Source organism: Camelus bactrianus, chromosome 7 (genome assembly GCF_048773025.1).
Source record: "Camelus bactrianus isolate YW-2024 breed Bactrian camel chromosome 7, ASM4877302v1, whole genome shotgun sequence".
Taxonomy (NCBI): Eukaryota; Metazoa; Chordata; class Mammalia; order Artiodactyla; family Camelidae; genus Camelus; species Camelus bactrianus.
In genome coordinates, this window is record NC_133545.1 from 47232723 (window position 1) to 47252488 (window position 19766).

Consider the following 19766-nt stretch of genomic DNA (forward strand, 5'->3'; position numbering starts at 1 on the left):
TAAATTCTTGACATGAATTACTTTCATTTAATCCTCGCAATCCTACCAAAGAAGTGGATGCTATTATAATACCTATTTCACAGATGAGAAAAAAGAGGCTCGGAGAGGTTAACTAACCTGTGCAGGTGAAACAATAAAAACCAGAGCCAGGATGTAAACCCAGGCACTTTGGCTCCAGAATCCTGACTTTTAATCCCTTGCTACCTGCCTCCTCCTACCAGTTTAAGTGCAGAAACCACAAAAAGGTCCTACTTTTCCAGCTCAGTGTCTTCTATACATAAGGAACATTCACTGAAGGAGAATATAAATGAATACATTAATGAAAGCTCAAACTCCTTTCTATTTGGCAGGGCTCAGCGGTGGCCCTGTCTGAAGGTGGGATCCCTTGGGGTGCCACACCTTGGGAACGCCTTCAGTGGTGGGATCTGCACTTACCGCCAGCTTTTTCCTGATAGCCTCGAGTTTTTCAGTAGCTGCAGCCAATTCTAAGTTGGCTTGGGCTAAGGCTTGGCGTTTGGGCTCCACGTCACAGTAGACCTGAAAATTCACGTGGGGGTTAATTCACAAGCTCATAACGATGCAAGGAGAACAAGTAATCATCCAGTCTTCTATTTGCTGGAAGCTTTATCCTTCAAACCTCTAATTCACCTAGAAATTTGTTGTTTATTCTTAGGAATGGCAGAACCTAGTGGCAGAACCAAAATCCAAAAAGCCTTCCAAGTTCTATCTGGCTGTCCATTATCTACTTATTTATTCTGGACACTAGAGTTACAAGGACTTGCATAAAATGCTTCACAGGTCAAACATCATTAAGATACTAAATTTTTTTCCTAAAATTGGGAGCTGTTCCTCCTATCACCAAAAGTTGCAGCTAAAGGTGGTCTTGCCTTTTAGGCAGAAAATCAGTGTGGAGAAATTCTCTGAACCCAGAAAGGAGTGAGGGAGATAGCCTTACACCGTATCAACCACACTTCCACTTTCTTTTCTAAGTTCCCAGCCACCTGAAGTGTCATTTTAATGGGCAGTTGGAGAATTTGGGTAGACCAGTTTTCTCCTCTTGGGGAGAGAGGAAGGAAATTAAATTTTCTTTACTACTTCATAGCAACACGACCCAGAACACAGCCGCTGTCCAGCTCCATGCTCCTCTTTGCACCCACAGTGTGAGGTGAGCCCTGCGGACAGGCGTGTTCTGATGGAGAGAGGCCGTCCAGCAGCCGTCACCTGCCTGCACTCCTGCCCGATACAGGCTTCCACTAACGAGGGAGAGACCAACAGGTCCTACTCCTGTGGGTCCCCAGTGTAAGGGATAGAACCCAGTTTTATGAAAACCATTCTGGGAAGGACATCGGCATTTCCTGTGCAATTCCACTTTTGAATATAATGCTCTACACTCCAAGACAAAAGTGAGACAGTTCTCTCCAGTGGAGGGTCATGCACTGTTCCCTTTTACATCCAGTACTCCGCAGAGTACTTGGCTCATAGATGACAGACAATGAGTATCTGACAGATCAATAACTGAATGAAATGATCCTCTCTCTCTACACTGCCTGAAAGTACAAACTTTCGATGAGACCACAGACAGTCAAAAACGCATTTGTCAGGAAAATACTAAAGCTCCCAAATGGTTAATTCCTCCTCTCATTAAGTCTACTAGAGTAAATTTTTGCTTTGAGAGAAGGGATTAAGTTTAATTAAACATGAATTCAGCCTTGCAGTTGTTTCAAGTCAACAACTGAAATGAATATTTTAATGTAAATAAATATAATTAATTTACCCAACAAGTTTTTAGCTCATCAAATCAAACTAATTGCTGCGGTTTGATCTAAAGCCACTACTCACTCTACTCTAAAAAGAGAGTTCCCAACATTTTAAATATCCTCCAACATAGAATTCTGTTTTATCTGACACTTTCATGTCTCATTCTCAGAACTTTATCTTACGCAGACAGTTAAACATCAAATTATTTTACATATTTTGCTGGCCTAGGAATTAATATATGTATGGCCCTCTCTGAGTTAACAGTGTAAACCATCTGATTATGACGAATACCTCATAGAATTTAATGATGTTGATAACCCAGGCACAGAGACCAGCTGCTGCAAAGGATTTGGTCCGAATCAGGTTTGGATTGAACTCTGGGTCTTTCAAATACTGCTCATTCACCACTTTTAGACAGTTCTCTGGAATGTGCTCTTTGTCGTAGTTAATCAACGCTTGCAAAAAATCATCAACCTGTAAAGCAAAAAGACTTACGGCCATGAACCATTTGGGCTGCAGAGAAAATCCCAAGATCAAAATTTAAAATCAGCTTTTAGGACTCACATTACAAAGGCAAAACCGGCAAGCTGCATTTATCCCACTGTTTGACTTTTTCAGTCTTTCTAGTATAAAGTTAGAATTAGCAATGGACACTTTTAAAAAAATCTCTTCTATCCCAGGGTAAAATATTCAGTCCCTGCACAGGAGGCATTCTCATTTTGAAGAAAAGAAAGGCAAGAAAGAAAAAGGAAAACACATACCACAAAACCCCTCTGCTTCACCTTCCTGTACATTAGTAACATTTTTCCAGCATACAGAATCCATGTAATTTTCTCCCTCCTACACTTAACTGCTTTCATAATTTTGAAAATAATTAGCAACCTGCCAACGGCTGCTAGTATTGACTTAGGTGTGCTGAAATCCCACACTAATCTCCAGCTCGGCAAACAAAAAATTGTAAGTCAGGAGAACATATAGCAGGTTACACTCAACAAATACAAGGACAATTTCCTTCAATCTGAACATCTTTTGCTGTCAAGCATACTCTATCCACAGTACTGAACACAGAAATGGTCAGGATTTTCATTTGCCGGGTTGTCTGATACCTTTCCCATGAAGACTTTAGCTGCTTTCCAACTCCGGTCTTTTGGCACCCTGCCCCGGGGAGCCAGAAGGACCATCACGGCCGCAGTAACGTTGGTAACGGCATTTGGAGGGTTGGGAAAGACTTTCAGCTCAATGAGATTGACCTGAGGAAAAGCACACACACTCTCAAGATCAGGGGAGGTCCGGAGAAGAGCTGTTAGGCTATCAAGCCGGTCTTCAGGGGCTGGTCTTTTCCGTCCTCTCCTTTCACCCCAGCTTTTTCTGACCACCCAGGGATCCCACCTTGGGACCCCAGGAGGTTCAGTTCTTGCCAGCACTTCTCTAAGTGAAACATCACTGCCCTTTCTTGGCTTCCGAGTAAAATTATCCATCCGATAGCCCAGTCCTGCAGACATCTGCACACACAGCCCAGGGAATTTTATAAACACAGGTTTTAAGGTATTTTGGGGTCTGTCCCACCTATGTCATACATTTGGCTTTTAACCAGGTCTTCCCAGAAACATCATCTCTTAGTTTACAGTCTCTTGGTTTTCTGCTTTACGTGCACAAGAAACCTCTTCTGTTGTATCTTCTATTATAATGCCTCTCAATTAGGACAATGCCTGCAGAGGCTGAACCTCCTTTCTGCCCTCATCCTTCACCCCCCACTCCAGGTCAGAATCTTGATATACCTAACAGATGGTATTAACGGGAAAAATTACAAGGATCAGGGCAAATACTGTGGAGCAATAATCAGTACCTGTAAGAAATATATGTAGATTCGTGATACTTTTTTTTAAAAAAGTATTTCCTGGGATATTTCATGAGCTATATGACACACTCTTGCTTATAAAACCTCATCAAATGCTGACCCTGATTCTGCTCCATTACCATAAACTGCCTATTTGTTGCGGAAATGACTGCAAAGAACAGAAAGGGTGTGAAAATAAGAGTAAAAGCAAAAACTTAAAATATGCTGATGCTATTTGAGAGCTGGATAACCAAAATCCTTTCACCATTTATAAATACACTGAGCTTGATATGTAAGCAATATTAGTTTGAGTAGATAATAATATAGTTAGACAAGTTGCAAATGTAAAGCACAAAGAAGAAAATAAACACTGTCTGCTCAGAAAGAGGAAAACACGAAACTCCATTACTCAGAGATAATCAGTTACTACCACCCTTTCTCCCTTTTTTCCTATGCACAAGCATATTTCTAGCCAAAAAAAAAGTCATAGTATATTCTATTTTATAATCTGACTCATTCACTTAATATAACACAAACATTTTCTCAGCTTGCTAGCTAGTATTCAACAGTATCGTTTTAATGGCAGCAGGATAGGTGAATGTAGAATAACCTTCCATCATGGTACATTTATGGTCTTTTAAATTGTTCAGTCTTACGGTAATACTGTAAGAAATATTCATGAAGATCACAATTCTTTGCTCACAGTTAAAATTATTTTCTTCAGAAAAACACTGAGATAAATGAATTGAATATTTCTTTGAAGAGCAGTTAAAGTCTGAATCCTTTACTCCTTGAAGTCGAATCTTAAAATCTTCAGGCCTAGTAATGCCCTGGGATTCTCCCCAGAGGCCTAGTAGAACCTGAGGGCAAGACAAGCTGCAGACTCTTAAATAACCTTGCCCATAAGTCCATTTTTCCTTACAATACCCTTCTGACCATCACAGAGTATCTCTTAATGGGAACAGAAACGCTCAATGAGATTTTGCTAACAGCATGAAGCCAGGGAAAACAGTGCGGGTCACTCAGTACCTCAGTACCTCCGTTTCCAGCCTGTTGTTCTTTTCCTGAGGGTCTCTCATTAATGCAACTTTTTGTCTACAGGGGAAATAAGGAATCCTCTACTTGGTTCTTTAAGCAACACAGAATATGAACCACTGGATTTGTGCCAAATAAAATTGCTAACAAAACTGCCTTTCATTAGAGTACACATTGCATGGTGCTGGAAGTATTCAAAAGGAGACTGCTTGCTGGGGTGAGGTAGGATGGACTCCAGGATGCAAAAGGAAGCTGAACTATAGTGATGACCTCAAATGTTTGTTTCAGCCGTAACATTTGATGGGACTTCCTTTCCTCCTTAAAAATTCTTTGGTTGCATGGACTTTACTCTCAGCTCAGTCATTCAACCTCCAATAACCTTCAAAGGTTACTCTGAGGAACCCACGAGCCAAGGAATCCTCCTTACCCTGTTGAGTGTATTGAGGGCAGCTGTGGCAGCCACCAGCGCTGGCTCAGCCTTCAGTAAGTCGGCCTCGCACTCTCTCTGTTTCTGGGACACTTCCGTCTGAATGGCTGTCACCTAACCAGAGAGGAGAAGCACACAAACCCACAGACACAAATGATCACCTCAGAGATCTCTACAGAAAAACGCAGGCCGAGCAGATGCACTGGTCAGTAATTCGTCTGTATTTGGAACAGGTGAAGAATTTCTCTTCAAGACTAATTTCCTTTCAGGCAGAGTCTATGTACAAAGCGTTGCACATGCACAAAACACACACAACACAAATCTCAATACAAGTGGATTCAAGTATCAAAATGCTCCAAGAAGGGCTTTGACTATTTTAATGATAAAGTGTCATTAATAAATAATAAATGCAAGATGAAGCAATCCCTCTGTTCATCAATTTGCTTTTTCAGAGAGTCCTGGACAAGTGAAAACCCACACTGGCTCATTCTCAAATTTTTGCTCACATTTACCTTACCTACATTACCTAATTACTTACATTTCCATGACCTCAAAGGCAATGTTGACTCCCCTTTAAGAATAAATGTGAAGCTATTTTGTTCAACTCGCTAGAAGGTACCATTCTATTCTGTGCATGTTTCACCACAGACAGAATTTCTATGAAGAGTAATTATTGTTTTCTCTGAGAACCTGGCTAAGAAACCAAAGCTGCAACAATTCAGGTCCAGTCTTTGGCAAGGAGACCAGGACACTGCTGTCCACTCTATAGCTGAGGGTCCAGCAGTGCTCTTCACATGCCCAAGAGGGTGCGGCACCAGCGTCCTGACAGGAACACATGTAATACAGTACAGGGAAGCCATGCTGATACACTTGAACCAAACCAAAATGAGACGCTTTGGAGTTATCCTCCTCCTTTAAGGACACCTATAGAACTTGAATGCCCAGGAAGGGTAAAATTGTGGTTCTCAGCAGAAATCTGAGTTTCAGAGCTGTGGCCCTGAGCCCCAGGATCCAGTCACCACAGAGGATGGTTCCTCGGTGATGGTAACTGTGAAATGTAAAGTGTGAACAAAAGGACATTTCTTCAGATGTGTTTGGAATAAGCAGGTTTAACTATACCATAAAATTAAACACTGCTCACAACAAATTACATTATTTACGGCAGCTTTATTAGCAATAATTACTCTTGTTCTGATTAGCCATTATTTTGCTTTGTACTGCACCTTTTATGAACATAGTTGGTTCAGGGTAGATACGTGGTCTTCGGCCAATACTTACACACTACTATTAACATAAATAAGGAAACTCCACCTGCTTATTGAGAACTGCTCCAAAACCACAATCCTCAAAACTGCCAGGAATAGACCATAAAAATTCTAAGAATACTACATTTTCACTGTGCTAGAGAACACTGCTATAGATGAAATTGAGAATGTATGTAAGTGAGTTATTACCTCAGATTTATTTATTGTCCGTAAGGATGTTACACATCTGTACATGCTGTTTGTGACCACCGATAACAGCATCATTTTCAACTGGACTCAGGATCATAGATTTTTAATACTTAGAAATCTCAGAGAGTATTTTTTCTACATGCTACTTCTATGAAACTAGGGGTTGTAGACTCTTCTCCTTCTAACTCTTTTCCTGTGAATGGAGTGTTATTTTGGGTAATTTGATCAACAGAGCAATCTGGGACACTTAATAAATAAAACCCCACAAATGCACATTAAAAATACTCTAGGTTGGTCAATGTACTTCTCATTCACAACTCCTGTCACCCTACGGTGCAAGGACACTAGAGTAGCGAAAAGTGCTGTGCATCTGAGCAACTTGGTGGGCCTCACAGTGCAATCTCCTCTGTCCCCGGAAACTAATACATGGCTCTTACCTGTCTTCAGACTAGAGCAAATTCCTGATGGTCCTCCCAAATCCAGCCCCACCCACCTTCAGAAAAGAAACACATGAAGAAACTGAAGACCAATCAAAATCAAGGAAGATGTCCAAGTTTTGAAGAGATTATATGAGCCCTGCAATGTGGAAGGTCCTTTCACTCAACAAAGAAAGCAGTTGGAAAGGGGTCAAAGGATCCTTAGAATTTGGAGCTGTTAAGTGAAACAAAGATCTAATTCTCACAGGCTTCATGGTGCTCATGTTCCTTGCAGTCACTGCTGGCAGTGCAGTGGTCTGAATGGCCCTCAATGATTTTATAAATTTGAAGCAACAATTTCAACTGGCTTCTCTACATGGGTTGTCAAGATGCACAGCAAGGCAGTCTCTAAACCCCAATGTTTGTTTAGTCGTATTAAAAATGGCCATGTCCTTTTTGATTACTTTTGAATTACTTCTTATGTATTAAATCTTGAAGACTCCAATTTCCTAGAATCACAGAGTCCATATACACCCCTCTTGAAGAACCACACAGAATCTAGCACATCGCTGAACATACAACAAACGTGAGCCCACAGCACATACTGGGTGTTGATTAATTCTTGACTCTACATGGTTGAATTACAAACAGACCTTCCTTCCATGACCACCAATTTAAAACAGTCCCTTCCACGATGGAATCTATTTGACTTTCATTACAGTCCTTATCACTGACACAGAATATCTTGTCTATCTACATGTCACCTGTCTCCTGTCAGTCTTTTCTGTTACAATGTAAGCCACATGCAGACTCTGTGGATCACACATCCTCAACAGCCTAGAAAAGTGCTAGGCAAAAAATAGGTGCCAGTCAACATTGGTATTTATAACCAAATTAAGACTCAGGACAAAATGAAAGTATTTGTTAGTATTATCTTCATTTCTTGGTATGGATTAGATATAAAAAATAGCATGTGCCTTTCACGTTTAAAGAATTTTATGAAACCACCTGTCAGGTGAGCTCTAATTTGCTAAAATATTTTACCCCCTTTGTGAGGATAATTTTTGCCTTAGGAATTCACGTGCAAAAATGTGAAAATACCTCCAGAGGACTTGTTATATTTTAAGATCTGTAGAGATGGGTTATGAGATAGTAATTATTAGAACATCACATATGTGTGTAATGCCTGAAAAATATCCCCTGGGTGGAATTAGCTTATGATAATCACATCACGTGTGATAACTAATTACTTAATATAAAAACATACTTTTAAGAATATCCTCCACTTATCTGAAACGCAATGGAAACATAACCAGAATTAGGAATTATATGCCTATGGACCAAATGTGCCTTATCATTTAGCTTCAAAAATAAGTTTTGAAAAAAAATTATTTATTTACTACTTTGATTCTTCAATATATTTTTCAAGTCTTTAGTTGGGCAAGCTAATGGCAAACATGCTTAATACACATTAGAAAAAAGAAAAACAACTCAATTGTCTATGAATGAATGACAGCACCACTGGAAAAACTCAAATATTTTCTGGTATCATAAATGCAAGGGTAACAGCATAACGGCTCCTGATCCACTAGCTATCAGAGGGTTCATAATTTTTAATTTTTTATTAACTAAGCACGGATTATACTTTTTTTGTCTAAAATAAGAGAACTTACCTTGTACATATAGATTCATTCAATTTTTTAAATAAATATTTAGTAATCATTCTGTATACTATGATAGTTCTTTTGGGACAGGGAAATACACAAAAATAAAATACCTTCCCCTTGTGGCTGAAGTTTCGGTAAAAAGAAGACAAAATGAGTTACATTTATTTCAGAATTGCTGGAAACCCAAGTATAAAGAAAGCAGAATCTATATAATTCTGAAAGTAATTGTTTCCAACAATGAAACCTAATACAGAAAGCCAGGGCCTCCAGTGAATCAAAAAGAACAAATTGAGCTTAGAATATAAGAAACTCAAGTTGCATTATTAAAATGCAAACACTGAAAACCATCTTGCAAAGTGACGGAATGGGCTTTGTTAACAATTGAGTTGTTCAATTTGCCTAAAAACGGAAAACCTTTAGAAACCTCCGAGGTGACTCCATGACCTTTACTGTATTACAAATAGGCCTGATGTTCAAGATCCACAGCCATTATATGCCTGAATGAGCTCAGTATTTATTGTTCTTTCATATCATTCAAAGAGCTAAAAGGTTGGGAAAATGCATAATGTAAAGAAAGGTCAAGTGGTAATCATGGTGTGAAATGCTGTTACATGTGTAACTATAATAATTCTTTAGATTTTATGCTCCCTGGAGAGGAAGTTGTTCAAAATTGTTCACCTACCAAGGTTTATTTTGTGCTAAATATAGCTCAGCGCTCTAAGCAGTGGAATTAGCCTGACCTTTTGCTCCTCGGCGTCTGCGATAGCCTTTTCCCGGCTCACTTTCTCTGTCTGAAGCCTGATCTTTGTGATCAGAGCTTCAGCATCGTGATTTCTTAGCTGTAACTCGGCTTCCTGAGAGGCGAGCCTCCCTTTCAGATCTCCCACCTAAAGGAAGAGTCATGACGTTAAAGTAACTCGTGTCAGTAACAACGAATATCAGATATAGCTTATTTTTGTTTTTTAAAGAATTCAGGGATGCTTAACAGTTTCTATCTTGCATCTGTTTCCACCCTGATTTGACTTTCATTCCATGTGCAAAAATGCAGCCCCCACCCCCTTTTTCCCCATACAGGAAGAGGCAGAATAATGCTTTCCAATGGTTGTGCGGAACACGTCATTAATGGATGTTCATTAATGTTCAGCATCAACTAGACGTTTATCTTCTCAACTCTGGGCAGTCAGGGAAGCACCAACAGCGGTCCCCACCCAAGCACCTGTTGCTCACGCCCCCTCCTTTTTGGTTCTGTGTGGTATAAATATTACTGCTTTTTTCCCCCCAATCATAAAAACAAAGAACAATCATAACCATTTATTTTGACTCACTTGCTGAAAACACTCCAGTGGCATCATCTTGTGGGACAACACTCCACTCCTATATCCAAGGACCCTTGTAACCGCCACCTCAACGTGGTTTATTTACATTCCACCTAAAAGGCATGACCACTACTGGGCCTGTTACCTGTGCTACTACCGTTTCAGCTAAGGCTGACTTTTTAACCTCTCTGTGAACTCGGGGTAGCACTGCACAGTGACATATGCTTCTCTCTTCTTTTTAGCCAGGTGAAACTAGTCCTATGTTAGGCCTTAATCAAAAGCACCACCCATGAGACTAGAGGAAAGCCCTGACATTTCAGTTTCTAAGAAAGCCGTTAGGTCTGAAACGTCCAGAGCAACTCAAGCCCTGGGTACGAGGCCTCATCCATGAAGAGAAGTCACTGGGGCTCTCTGTTATGACCGAGGCTAAATCTGCAGTGGGGATCTGTGGCTATAAAAGGGGTTTGGCTTTGCTGCACTGCATGAACAGCACTAAGGTTTAGACATATTTCAAATGGCCTGGCTAGCAGCTCTGTGGGACTGCTCCAGGGGCACATGCTCCAACATGAAGACTTTTTGCTCCACACACACAACATGATCTTACACTTCGAGGTTCTCCCAGTGTCCACACAGGAAACTATACTTCCTCTTCACAATAAATTAATTTTAAAAACTCTTAAGGTGCTGTTCAATATTATAGTCACTCTTCTACTAATTATTAAGAGCACAACATGCACAAATAGCTAACGAAAAGAAATCAGTAGTCCTTCCATCAAGACTACAGATATCTTCTTCTCATAATTTCTGCCTGTTGCTTCTAGCCAAGGGGGAATGAGACGCCCAACAGCCCTGAATCTGGCAGACACCGTGAATCTCCTGTCCCTTCCTTTCCTCCTCTCCCCCACCCCCTCAACTCGTCAACACACCACTGAGACGACTGTTCGGAAACCACAGACTCTCTCTCCTATGGCTGAGAGCTGCCACCACTGGGATGAATCAGGATGACACCACCCCCTCCTCCGCCACGCTTTTTTCTCTGTTAAGTGTGGCAGAGGACCCATCAGTACTGACAGTTCAGTTTAGCCAACACTATCATCTCCCGGGGCAAAGTCAACAGGCTCAGTTTGTGACATCATTCCAAGGGACATAAAAGCTCTGGGACACAGATCTCCTTCACTTTTAGCTCAACAGGACTCCTAGGAGAGTCCTTCTTTACTAGGGAAAAGGATCTTGATTCACGTGAGATGGAATCAGAGAAACAGGGAGAGGGAAGACAAATGAAAGAGAAAGAGGCAAAAAGGTAAGAGATTCTTTGGGGGTCTTCCAGCAACTAGTTTTTACATCACTCAGTCCTGGAAACTGTCCTGGAAGCCTCCTCACTCTGGTTCCCAAACGTGGTCCATCTACTCACTGCTCAGCACAGATGACAGTGTTTCACCAAAGAGCCGTTCCTCGGGTATGAACAAAGGGGCCAAGAGGCAAGTGATGCTTTGGCCTTGAGAATGCTTGAAGGACATGGCGAGAGAGTCCTTCAGGGTGAAAGATGCCAACATACAATCTCCCAACCAGGTTCTGGCTTATTTCCAGTCTAGGCACGGATGGACCACCCAGCACTCTTGGTGGGTAAACTGGCCCAATCTCTTGAAAAGCATATGGGAGGATAACCTGATAATGGTACTCTGAAGAAGCCCACTGGAGTTTCTGGCCTTGAGGTGACCACTGGTGAGAATGTTTTTTCCCCTTTAGCTCTAGAGCCTGGTAGGCCCAGAGAGAGGCTGGGCCATTCTCCAAAGTCTCCATCTCCTCTCATGCTGATTTATTCGGCCAGTCACAGAGAGGCAGCTTGGAACTATGGGCAACACATGGACTTTGCATAGATCTGGGCTCAAACTCCAACCTCATAGTCTCTGTGGCCTTAAACTCTTGAAGCCTCCTATAAAATTACAGTAGCAACACCTACTTCACCAACGTGTTTGGTTTTTAACAATAAAATCAGATGCTATGTGTACAGACCCACTCGCAATTAACATCCTATGCTAACCCTTTCCTGATGTACTCTGGGAGGTCAGAGGTGCTGTCCTTCAAGGTAGTGGAGGACCAGTGGTTGAGGTTGAAGGCAACACTGGATACTTCCATCCAAGAGAGACAGTGGCTGAAAGGAGCAGATCAGACACCAAGGTCAGAGAAAACTGCTATACTTAGGGACCCTAATCACAACCACTCTGATCACATCATCAGCCAGGAAACGATGCCATCACTGGGGGTTGAGAATCTGAGACCAAAAGGGATCCTACTTCCATTCTCTGGTAACAGAATTCTTGGTAAGCCCAGAGCACTGAAGCAATCGGAGAGGAGACGGGAATCAGCTGTGCCTGCTCGGCTCACCATCTCCACACTGCACTGCACCGAGTCAGGCCAGTGAGAGGAGGGCGCTCTCCAAACCAGCTGCGACTGAGCTTAGGAAAGCAGGAACAAACAGTGTGTTCCTTGGGTCATTAAACTGTCCATTTTAGCACCAGGCATCTTACATAAATGGGTTGAAATGCTGCTTCAAGAGTAAATACATTTTTTAATTTGAAGAGCAGAGATTTCACTAAGTCATAAAACACCCTGGTCGTACCTGAGAGGCTGTGGTTTTTAGCTTCTGGATGCCGTTCACCAAGTGCTCTTTCTTCTGGGAGACCTCTTTTTGTTTCTTCTTCAACAGGCTTTTAAACAACGACACTTGTTCTAGAAAACTCTTTGGGGTGGTATAGTTGTATCTTCTCTCGTTCTGGTAATACCTGGTACTCATTTCACTGACACTGGTGTGAACGTGGGCCATAAAAAGGCTAACAGCGTCTTTGTTCAGGGGCTGCAAACACAGACATTGCAATTCATGTGGGAAAAAAATGCAATTTACAAAAAAAGAAGAAAAATCAGCAAAATTATATGGTGTTTATTTTCTAAAAGCCAGAACTAGTTACAGTAGATCTAGGAAAACTTATTTAGTCTTGAAGAGGTCTCTACAGGATGAGAAAAATGACAAGAAAGCATCTGGCTAAGTAATCTCTTCTTGCCAAGTAGGGCAAAGGATTTATATGTGCTCCACATACCAAACCCAAAAGTCAAAAAAGCCAACATGCAACACAAGCCCTGCTTTTCACAACTTGATTTTTATCAAGTGTGTGAAAGAGAAAATGGAGAAAATGAGACACGGTACTCAGAGAAGTATTTTTGGCATTGCTTTCAAGCTAAACTTTAGCCAAAGAAAACCAACAACCCTGCAGTCATGGAAAAAAAAGCTGAAGCTGAGCCATACATGGTTTTATAAGAATCATGAGAAAACAAACTGGATGGCAAGGCATATGAGTCACTGTTTCTGGGAGAAAAATATCATGATTATTTCTACTCTAATTTGGAAAACAAACAAACCAACAAAAAACGAGCAACTCTCCTTTGAAGATTCACTGGAGAACTCCCCAGCAGATGTTCTTTCCGTTTTGTCCTCTACGACTTCTGAAGTAGTTAACTTTTTAATTTGTGGAGTCACATCTCCCTCATTTTAATGATTATTTATTGCATTCTGTACAAGATGAACCAGGTTCAATTAATCAAGGGAAGCCTAAAAATCAATTAATATGAATTAAATGAGCTACACCAACTCTTAGGAAAGTCACACATAATTTACCAAAGGGTTGTCAATAATGCTCAGACATCTTTGGGAAAATTGCACCCAAGTGGCTGGTGATGCAGTTAAACGTTTCAAACCTGCACCATTAATATCACAACCAGGGGTGCAAGGAGAGAAAGGCTGGTTCTTGCTGAGGAAGAACAACTGCTCCTAAACAACGTCTAAACACACCACTTTGCAACCTCCTGATGAACGCCTGAGTGGGTTTAAAACATGTAAATCCTGGATTGTTTTGCATATTAAAAATCCATCACGCCAGTAACCAAAATAATGCACTTAAAGCAAAATTTAAATACCGGAAGATACAAATCCTGACTATTATTTCTACTAGGTCCCGGACGTATGTATATAACCAAACAGTGGATTCAGAATATAAATTTGCAAGGAAGTTATGTAACACCCCATAAATCACAGCCCCCTGGGGGTTTTATTTTTAAAAGAAGCTGACTGCAGTATAAACATGGGCAGAAATTCACTCCTGTCCCGTCTTGTTTTAACGTGACTAAAATCAAGCACGTATCTTTCTCCAATATAGACAGATATGTTCCCAGCCAAACACAACCTCCTTACAGGAAAGAAAAAAAAAAAAAACCCTGGCCTCTGCCCAACTATGATCCTTATGAGGAGGCTCCTCGGCTGCCCTGAAAGGCTCTCTTTAACAACAGTTTCATTTGTAAATCCGCGATGGAAGAAGTGGTTTCCGGTAGAGCTGGAAGTGGCCCCAGACAACTTGTCTCAATGGGGCAAAATAACTATTGTTATCCGGGCTTAACAAAATGGCACAGCATGGGAGACTTGCAGAGCCAGGGAGCAGCTGGTTGTAATTCACACTGTTTTTCAGAAAACTCTAATCGTTCCAGAACAGACCTCTTTGATGACTGGTCTTCCCTGCATTCTCAATTTGTCACTTTCTCTTATGATAAGGTCAGTAGTGACAGCACTTCCTGACATTAACAGCTGTGGCTTTTAAAAGGGTCATTGTAGAACTACTAATTGCAGTAATTTCATTAGCATAAATTATTTATTCTGCCATTCATTTATCTCTAGTTTTCTTTTGGGGGGTGGGAGGAGATGGCTGCTGGTGTTGGGGCGGCTGCAGCCACCGCAGTGCAATGCTGTTTTTCGCTTTCAGAGACAGGAGTGAAGAATATCATTCCTGCTATATTGGGTCCCTTAATGAAAACCGGTTGATCCCATTTGTAGTCATTTCACAGCCAATCAGGGTGAAGGCAAAACTAAAAATAAGCCAAGTGCCACTATCCAATGGTTATAAATCCCAGGTTTCTCCACAAAGAGGCTTTGGAGAATGATGCTGTATCCAATGAATAATCACATGCAAAGATAAAACTGCTTTTTCCTTACACTAAGAAAAATGCCATATGATATCACTTCTACGTGGAATCTAAAACAAAGACAAATGAACTTATTTACAAAACAGAAGACATAGAAAACAAACTTATGGTTACCTGTGAGGAAAGGGGGTGGGAAGGGATAAATTGGGAGTTTGAGATTTGCAGATACTAATATATATATAAAATAGATAAACAACAAGTTCATACTGTACAACACAGGGAACTATATTCAATATCTTGCAATAACTTAAAATGAAAAATATGAAAATGAATATATGTATATTCATGTATGACTAAAACATTAAGCTGTACACCAGAAATTGACACATTGTAAACTGACTATGTCAATAAAAATATATATACATATATACAAAAAAAAAACAACAAAAAAAGAAAAAGTGTTTAATTTCTACTCTCTTGGTTAGCTCACTGTAAACACAAAAACACAAACAAATCTCTCCTATGAGGTGTGACGGTTCTCAGTTGCTGCCACACCAACTGCCCTGGCCATCTGACTCTTAAAGCAAATGCCCAGCATGTCCCCATTGTTGAAAATGACAGCAAAATTTGAATGAAAACCAATGTCTGGAGGCCAAAACAAAATCAAACATTGGAGGTGTCACAGAGGATTTTACACCTTCCCAAGACCAGCAAAGACAACTCTATGCCTGGACTTTAAAATTTAATCTTTCAAAAGTCTTGTATTCAAAGGGAGCAGATGGGGGAAGAAGTTTTCCTTCAGTTTAACTTAGGATAATTTTGTAACATATAGTGTCATACACCTACTGTCCATCTTCAAAGTTTTTCTCAGAAATTATTTCTGTTAAGTTTTTACAGCTTTACAGAAGAATAATTAATATATAATAATAATTGCACATATTTAATACCTACATTAATTTTTAATAATTCCAAATCTATTATTTGTATTTTTAGCTCCTTTGAGGGCTGGTAAAAATAGAGACTATATTAATTAGGTATGGTGGTTTTAAGATTGGTTTATTAAATAATGAAAACATAATAATGCATAAAATGAGTGGTATTACATTGGCGCACCTCTCCTAAGCTCCTCGTGTGCTGATGGGCTCCCAGTAAAAGACTGTGGAGGCAGCCAGAGCTGCGGGGCTTGAATCCTAGGACCTGGGTGAGATTTCCAGTTCTGTAAAGTTGCATTCCCTGAAGTTCCTTTTGCCCACAAAATCAAAGGGGAGAATTTCCTTACTACATTTTTGGTTTCTTTTCTTCCTTTCCTTTAGAAGAGTCAAACATTTGTGCAATAGTCCTGAGCAGGATTTAAGAATATAGGCTCAGGCAAGAAAGTGCTGACCGGCCCCTTGTCCTCTGAACGATCTTGTGCTATGACCTTCATCCCCTCACCTGTGTGGCAGGGAAACCAGCGGTCCCTGCTGAGAAGGCTGGTGATGAGAGGTGGTAAACAACACAAAAGCAGGGCAGGTGTTACTCTGCTCTTGGTGATAGTAGTCTCAGGAGGATCACCACCACCACCACCATCGCCACCACCACTACCACCACCACCACCACCGGGCAGCCACAAGTGTTAAATGCAGAGCCAAATGAACTTCTAAATTACATGCTGGGTTTTTTTTTTTTTTTTCACTTGTTACTTTGGTAAAGGTATTATATTGTTATTTTGCTCATGGTTTTTATTTTTTATTTTTGTCTTTAAATGTAGAGACCAAGACGGGTCAAAGGTAAGTTTTAGTCCAGCATAAGCTAGCCATCTTCCAGATGAGTTTCCAATCCTTGAAAGATATTCAATGGTTTACTGACAGAACATGAAAACAAAGCAGCTACCCGTCTTAAAGCAAAGCAGACAAGGCAGGAGATGGTTCTGGGGAGGCTGGCACTAGAGGAACCACCAAGCTTAACTAGGAGGTAATGTTGCTTCCATCTGATTTAGTTAAGCATTCCACTTAACAGCACGTCCAAGTTCCTGGGCTGCTGTAAAATTGGACCCTACTTTTGAGGTAGAAGAGATTCCTAAAGTTTTCATCACTACAAAAATGCCAGAAAATAGCATTCTACTGCTTTTTTTTTTTTTTTGCAATTCTATTCTAAATTTAATTAACACTCACAGAGCAAAAAAATGTACGGTGGACAGTATGTGCCTGTGTACATGTGAAGGAAAAAGAGGGCTGAAGAATGGGCAGTATATTAACCACCTCCTGGGCCTTTTATCATCGATGTAAATATAGGCTTAAGCCAGTATGAGATTTAGCAGATTCAACAGAAATTTCGTTGCATTTGTTTTTGTCTTGATCTTTTAAAATGTCTTCAGTATTCCTCAGAAAGAGGGTCTTTTTCACAAACTCAGAGAATTTCTATTGCACAAGGTTACCTTTCTACTTTTTAAATTCACATTGAATAAACCTCACGTTTCAAAGAATTGCACTAAAAATCATTCATAGAAAAACAGCTAACACACTTATCACTAATAAAATATTGTTTGCTATGTTTCATGCTTTGCCTTACATTTTAAAAGAAACCTAGACACCAATCACCAAATCAGTCTTTAACACACTGATAGCCATGGCACCCAAATCTGGATGACAGTTGTGTTTCCTCAGGAGCACCTGATCACAGTGGGCGATCAATGCATTAAAGGCAACAGAACAGGAACTTTCCTCCATAAGTGGACATTTTTTATGGTCGGTTTGGAAGATGGTAGTCAAATATGCCATTCATATGTTGCCAAACCCTGCAACAAGCTCTGGACTGGAGGGGGCAACATGTGGAAGAAGCAATTTTACTGCTGAAGCTGATGGCACTGAGCTTGTGTAACCATTCTGAAGTTGTGTCCCAGCAAAAGGACAGAAAATTTTCTCCCGCCAGTTGGCCAACATGCCTGAAAAGGATGGGTGCCTCCATCTCAATCAGATGTTTTTTCTTCCCCTAGTCCTTCCAAAGCCAGTCACACTCCTCACAGAGCTTGTCTTTTCATTTCCATTCATTAATTTCCCGTTTCATCAAGCCCTGCTTCCAAGTATCACAATTATCCATCTTTAACTTGGAAAACCTACTAGTACTACTGATCTTTTAACACCCATTTCTCCCGCCTTTTTTCTTAAATTTTCCAAACTGGGACCCATATACTTCTCAGTGAGACCTCCTCCCAATGATCATTTGCAATCCCATTTCCAGGGACACCTGGAGGTGTCCAAACACCCTGTCTTTCCATCTCCCATTTCCAAATCTCCTGCAAGGAGTGCATGTGGACACGAAGTCTTCAGACAAATACTCAGTGATACTTAGGTGTCAAAAAGTAGTTTTGGTCACTCTGGTAGCTGCCATTTTAGTTCAAAACCAAGTAACAGAAAAGTAGCACAAACATTTACTCAGACACAGTCAGCCCACACCCTTGGATGCTGAGTGTGTACTGACTGAAAATTATATGTCAACACACACAAAACTGCTTGCCTTTAATGAATCCTTTCTCTGTGGCTAAAGGGGAGTCACTGTGTGTAAGGACCTTACACTCAGCCGATGAGGTCAATAATTAAGACGTGCCTAAATTATGCTGATAACTCTCAGTCTTAATGGTAGAAATTAAACCTAAGAAAGTGATCAAATTAGTGCTCACTGAAAACATTTACAAGCTGTTTTTGACCTCTACTGAAAAGGCACCACACCATTTTAGAAGAACATGGACACGTTGCACTCTGAATTATAATTATTGCTCCTGAGCAACAAATTAGGAAGGTGGGCAAGTGAAGCACACTGCACTGAAATGAAATCATCTGGCTAATTTGTTTCCAGGCATAATTCAGCTGGACAGAAAAGGTAAAGTGCTTTTCAGTTCCTATTAGGCACTCAGCGTCCTATAGGAGGCATCATGATACCACCAAATAGAGCTCACCACCTGCCAGGAGCCCTCTGGACCTAAAATAATGCAAGTCCTCCCTCATCCAGCAGATGTCAATGGTCACTGGCATATCAGAGCTCCTTCAGTAGTAGCAGGTTTTCAAAGTGGCACCTACTTTGACAGGTGAAAGCTGGCACCGGAGCAGCAAAGGCAAGGGACTTAAATACTGAACTGGACACAAAATTAAACCATGCTACAGCTCTGGTTTCCTCCCAGAGCAAAAATGAACTTAAAGTGCACTGGTCCTTTTCTTTACCAAACCAGCCTGATAAAATGAACTGCATAAAACAGAATTTTGCTACCAAATGATACATACTGGCTCTCTTCCTCTAGAAAACTGGCATTCTGAACCCTTCTTGCAATTATTAGAAGACAAAATAATGCCCTGAATAATTTCAGTAATGCAGTGAATTCAGCAGAGCTGAAGAAACCTGTGTTAATAACTGGGATCATTATTGGTCATATTGAATGGTTTTCCAGGTTTGAAAGGATAAAATATTCCCGGTAGACTTCCTCTGAGGTGCTAGTGTTAGTCTATTTAGGGAGGACTTTGATCAGAGAGAGAGAGCGTGTGTGTGCATGTGAGAGAGAAGCAGGGAGACTCAGAGCTGACCCGGCATACCTCGATCCCGTTGGCTTCATCAATGAACCTCCTGCTGACTGTGACCAGAGCCTCCCGCGGCCACTCATGAAACCAGTCAACAGCCGTGCAGTTAACCAGGGCTGGGAACTTGCAAGCTCTGGCTCTCAGTCTGTGACCAACCGGAGAGAAACACAAAATGATCTGTGGAGACACGGGGGCAGGGCAGAACCAGGAGGGTGATGAGTGAGCAAAGAATTACACCGCAATCCTAGACAATGAAAGAAAGACATGCAGCCAACCATGACATTAAACTGGCCTAAAGTACCACAGAGTGGAAAGCAACGTTACCCCCGTGCTAATCAAAGTAT

The 19766-nt window shown here is 40.9% G+C and overlaps 1 protein-coding gene across 7 annotated transcripts in view; it reads right to left on the reverse strand.

Moving 5' to 3' along the window:
• DNAH11 (dynein axonemal heavy chain 11) overlaps nt 1-19766 on the reverse strand; it is a 280729-nt gene that overhangs the window by 84865 nt on the left and 176098 nt on the right. For 6 of the 7 annotated variants that reach the window (XM_074367353.1, XM_074367350.1, XM_074367352.1 and 3 more), the window contains 7 exons: nt 19438-19599; nt 12531-12764; nt 9335-9481; nt 5058-5171; nt 2865-3008; nt 2050-2232; nt 436-537 (listed from right to left, as the gene is read on the reverse strand). In XM_074367353.1, the coding sequence (XP_074223454.1) occupies nt 436-537; nt 2050-2232; nt 2865-3008; nt 5058-5171; nt 9335-9481; nt 12531-12764; nt 19438-19599 (1086 nt within the window). The remainder of the gene's footprint in view (nt 1-435; nt 538-2049; nt 2233-2864; nt 3009-5057; nt 5172-9334; nt 9482-12530; nt 12765-19437; nt 19600-19766) is intronic. The other variant, XM_074367351.1, reaches the window with a different exon arrangement.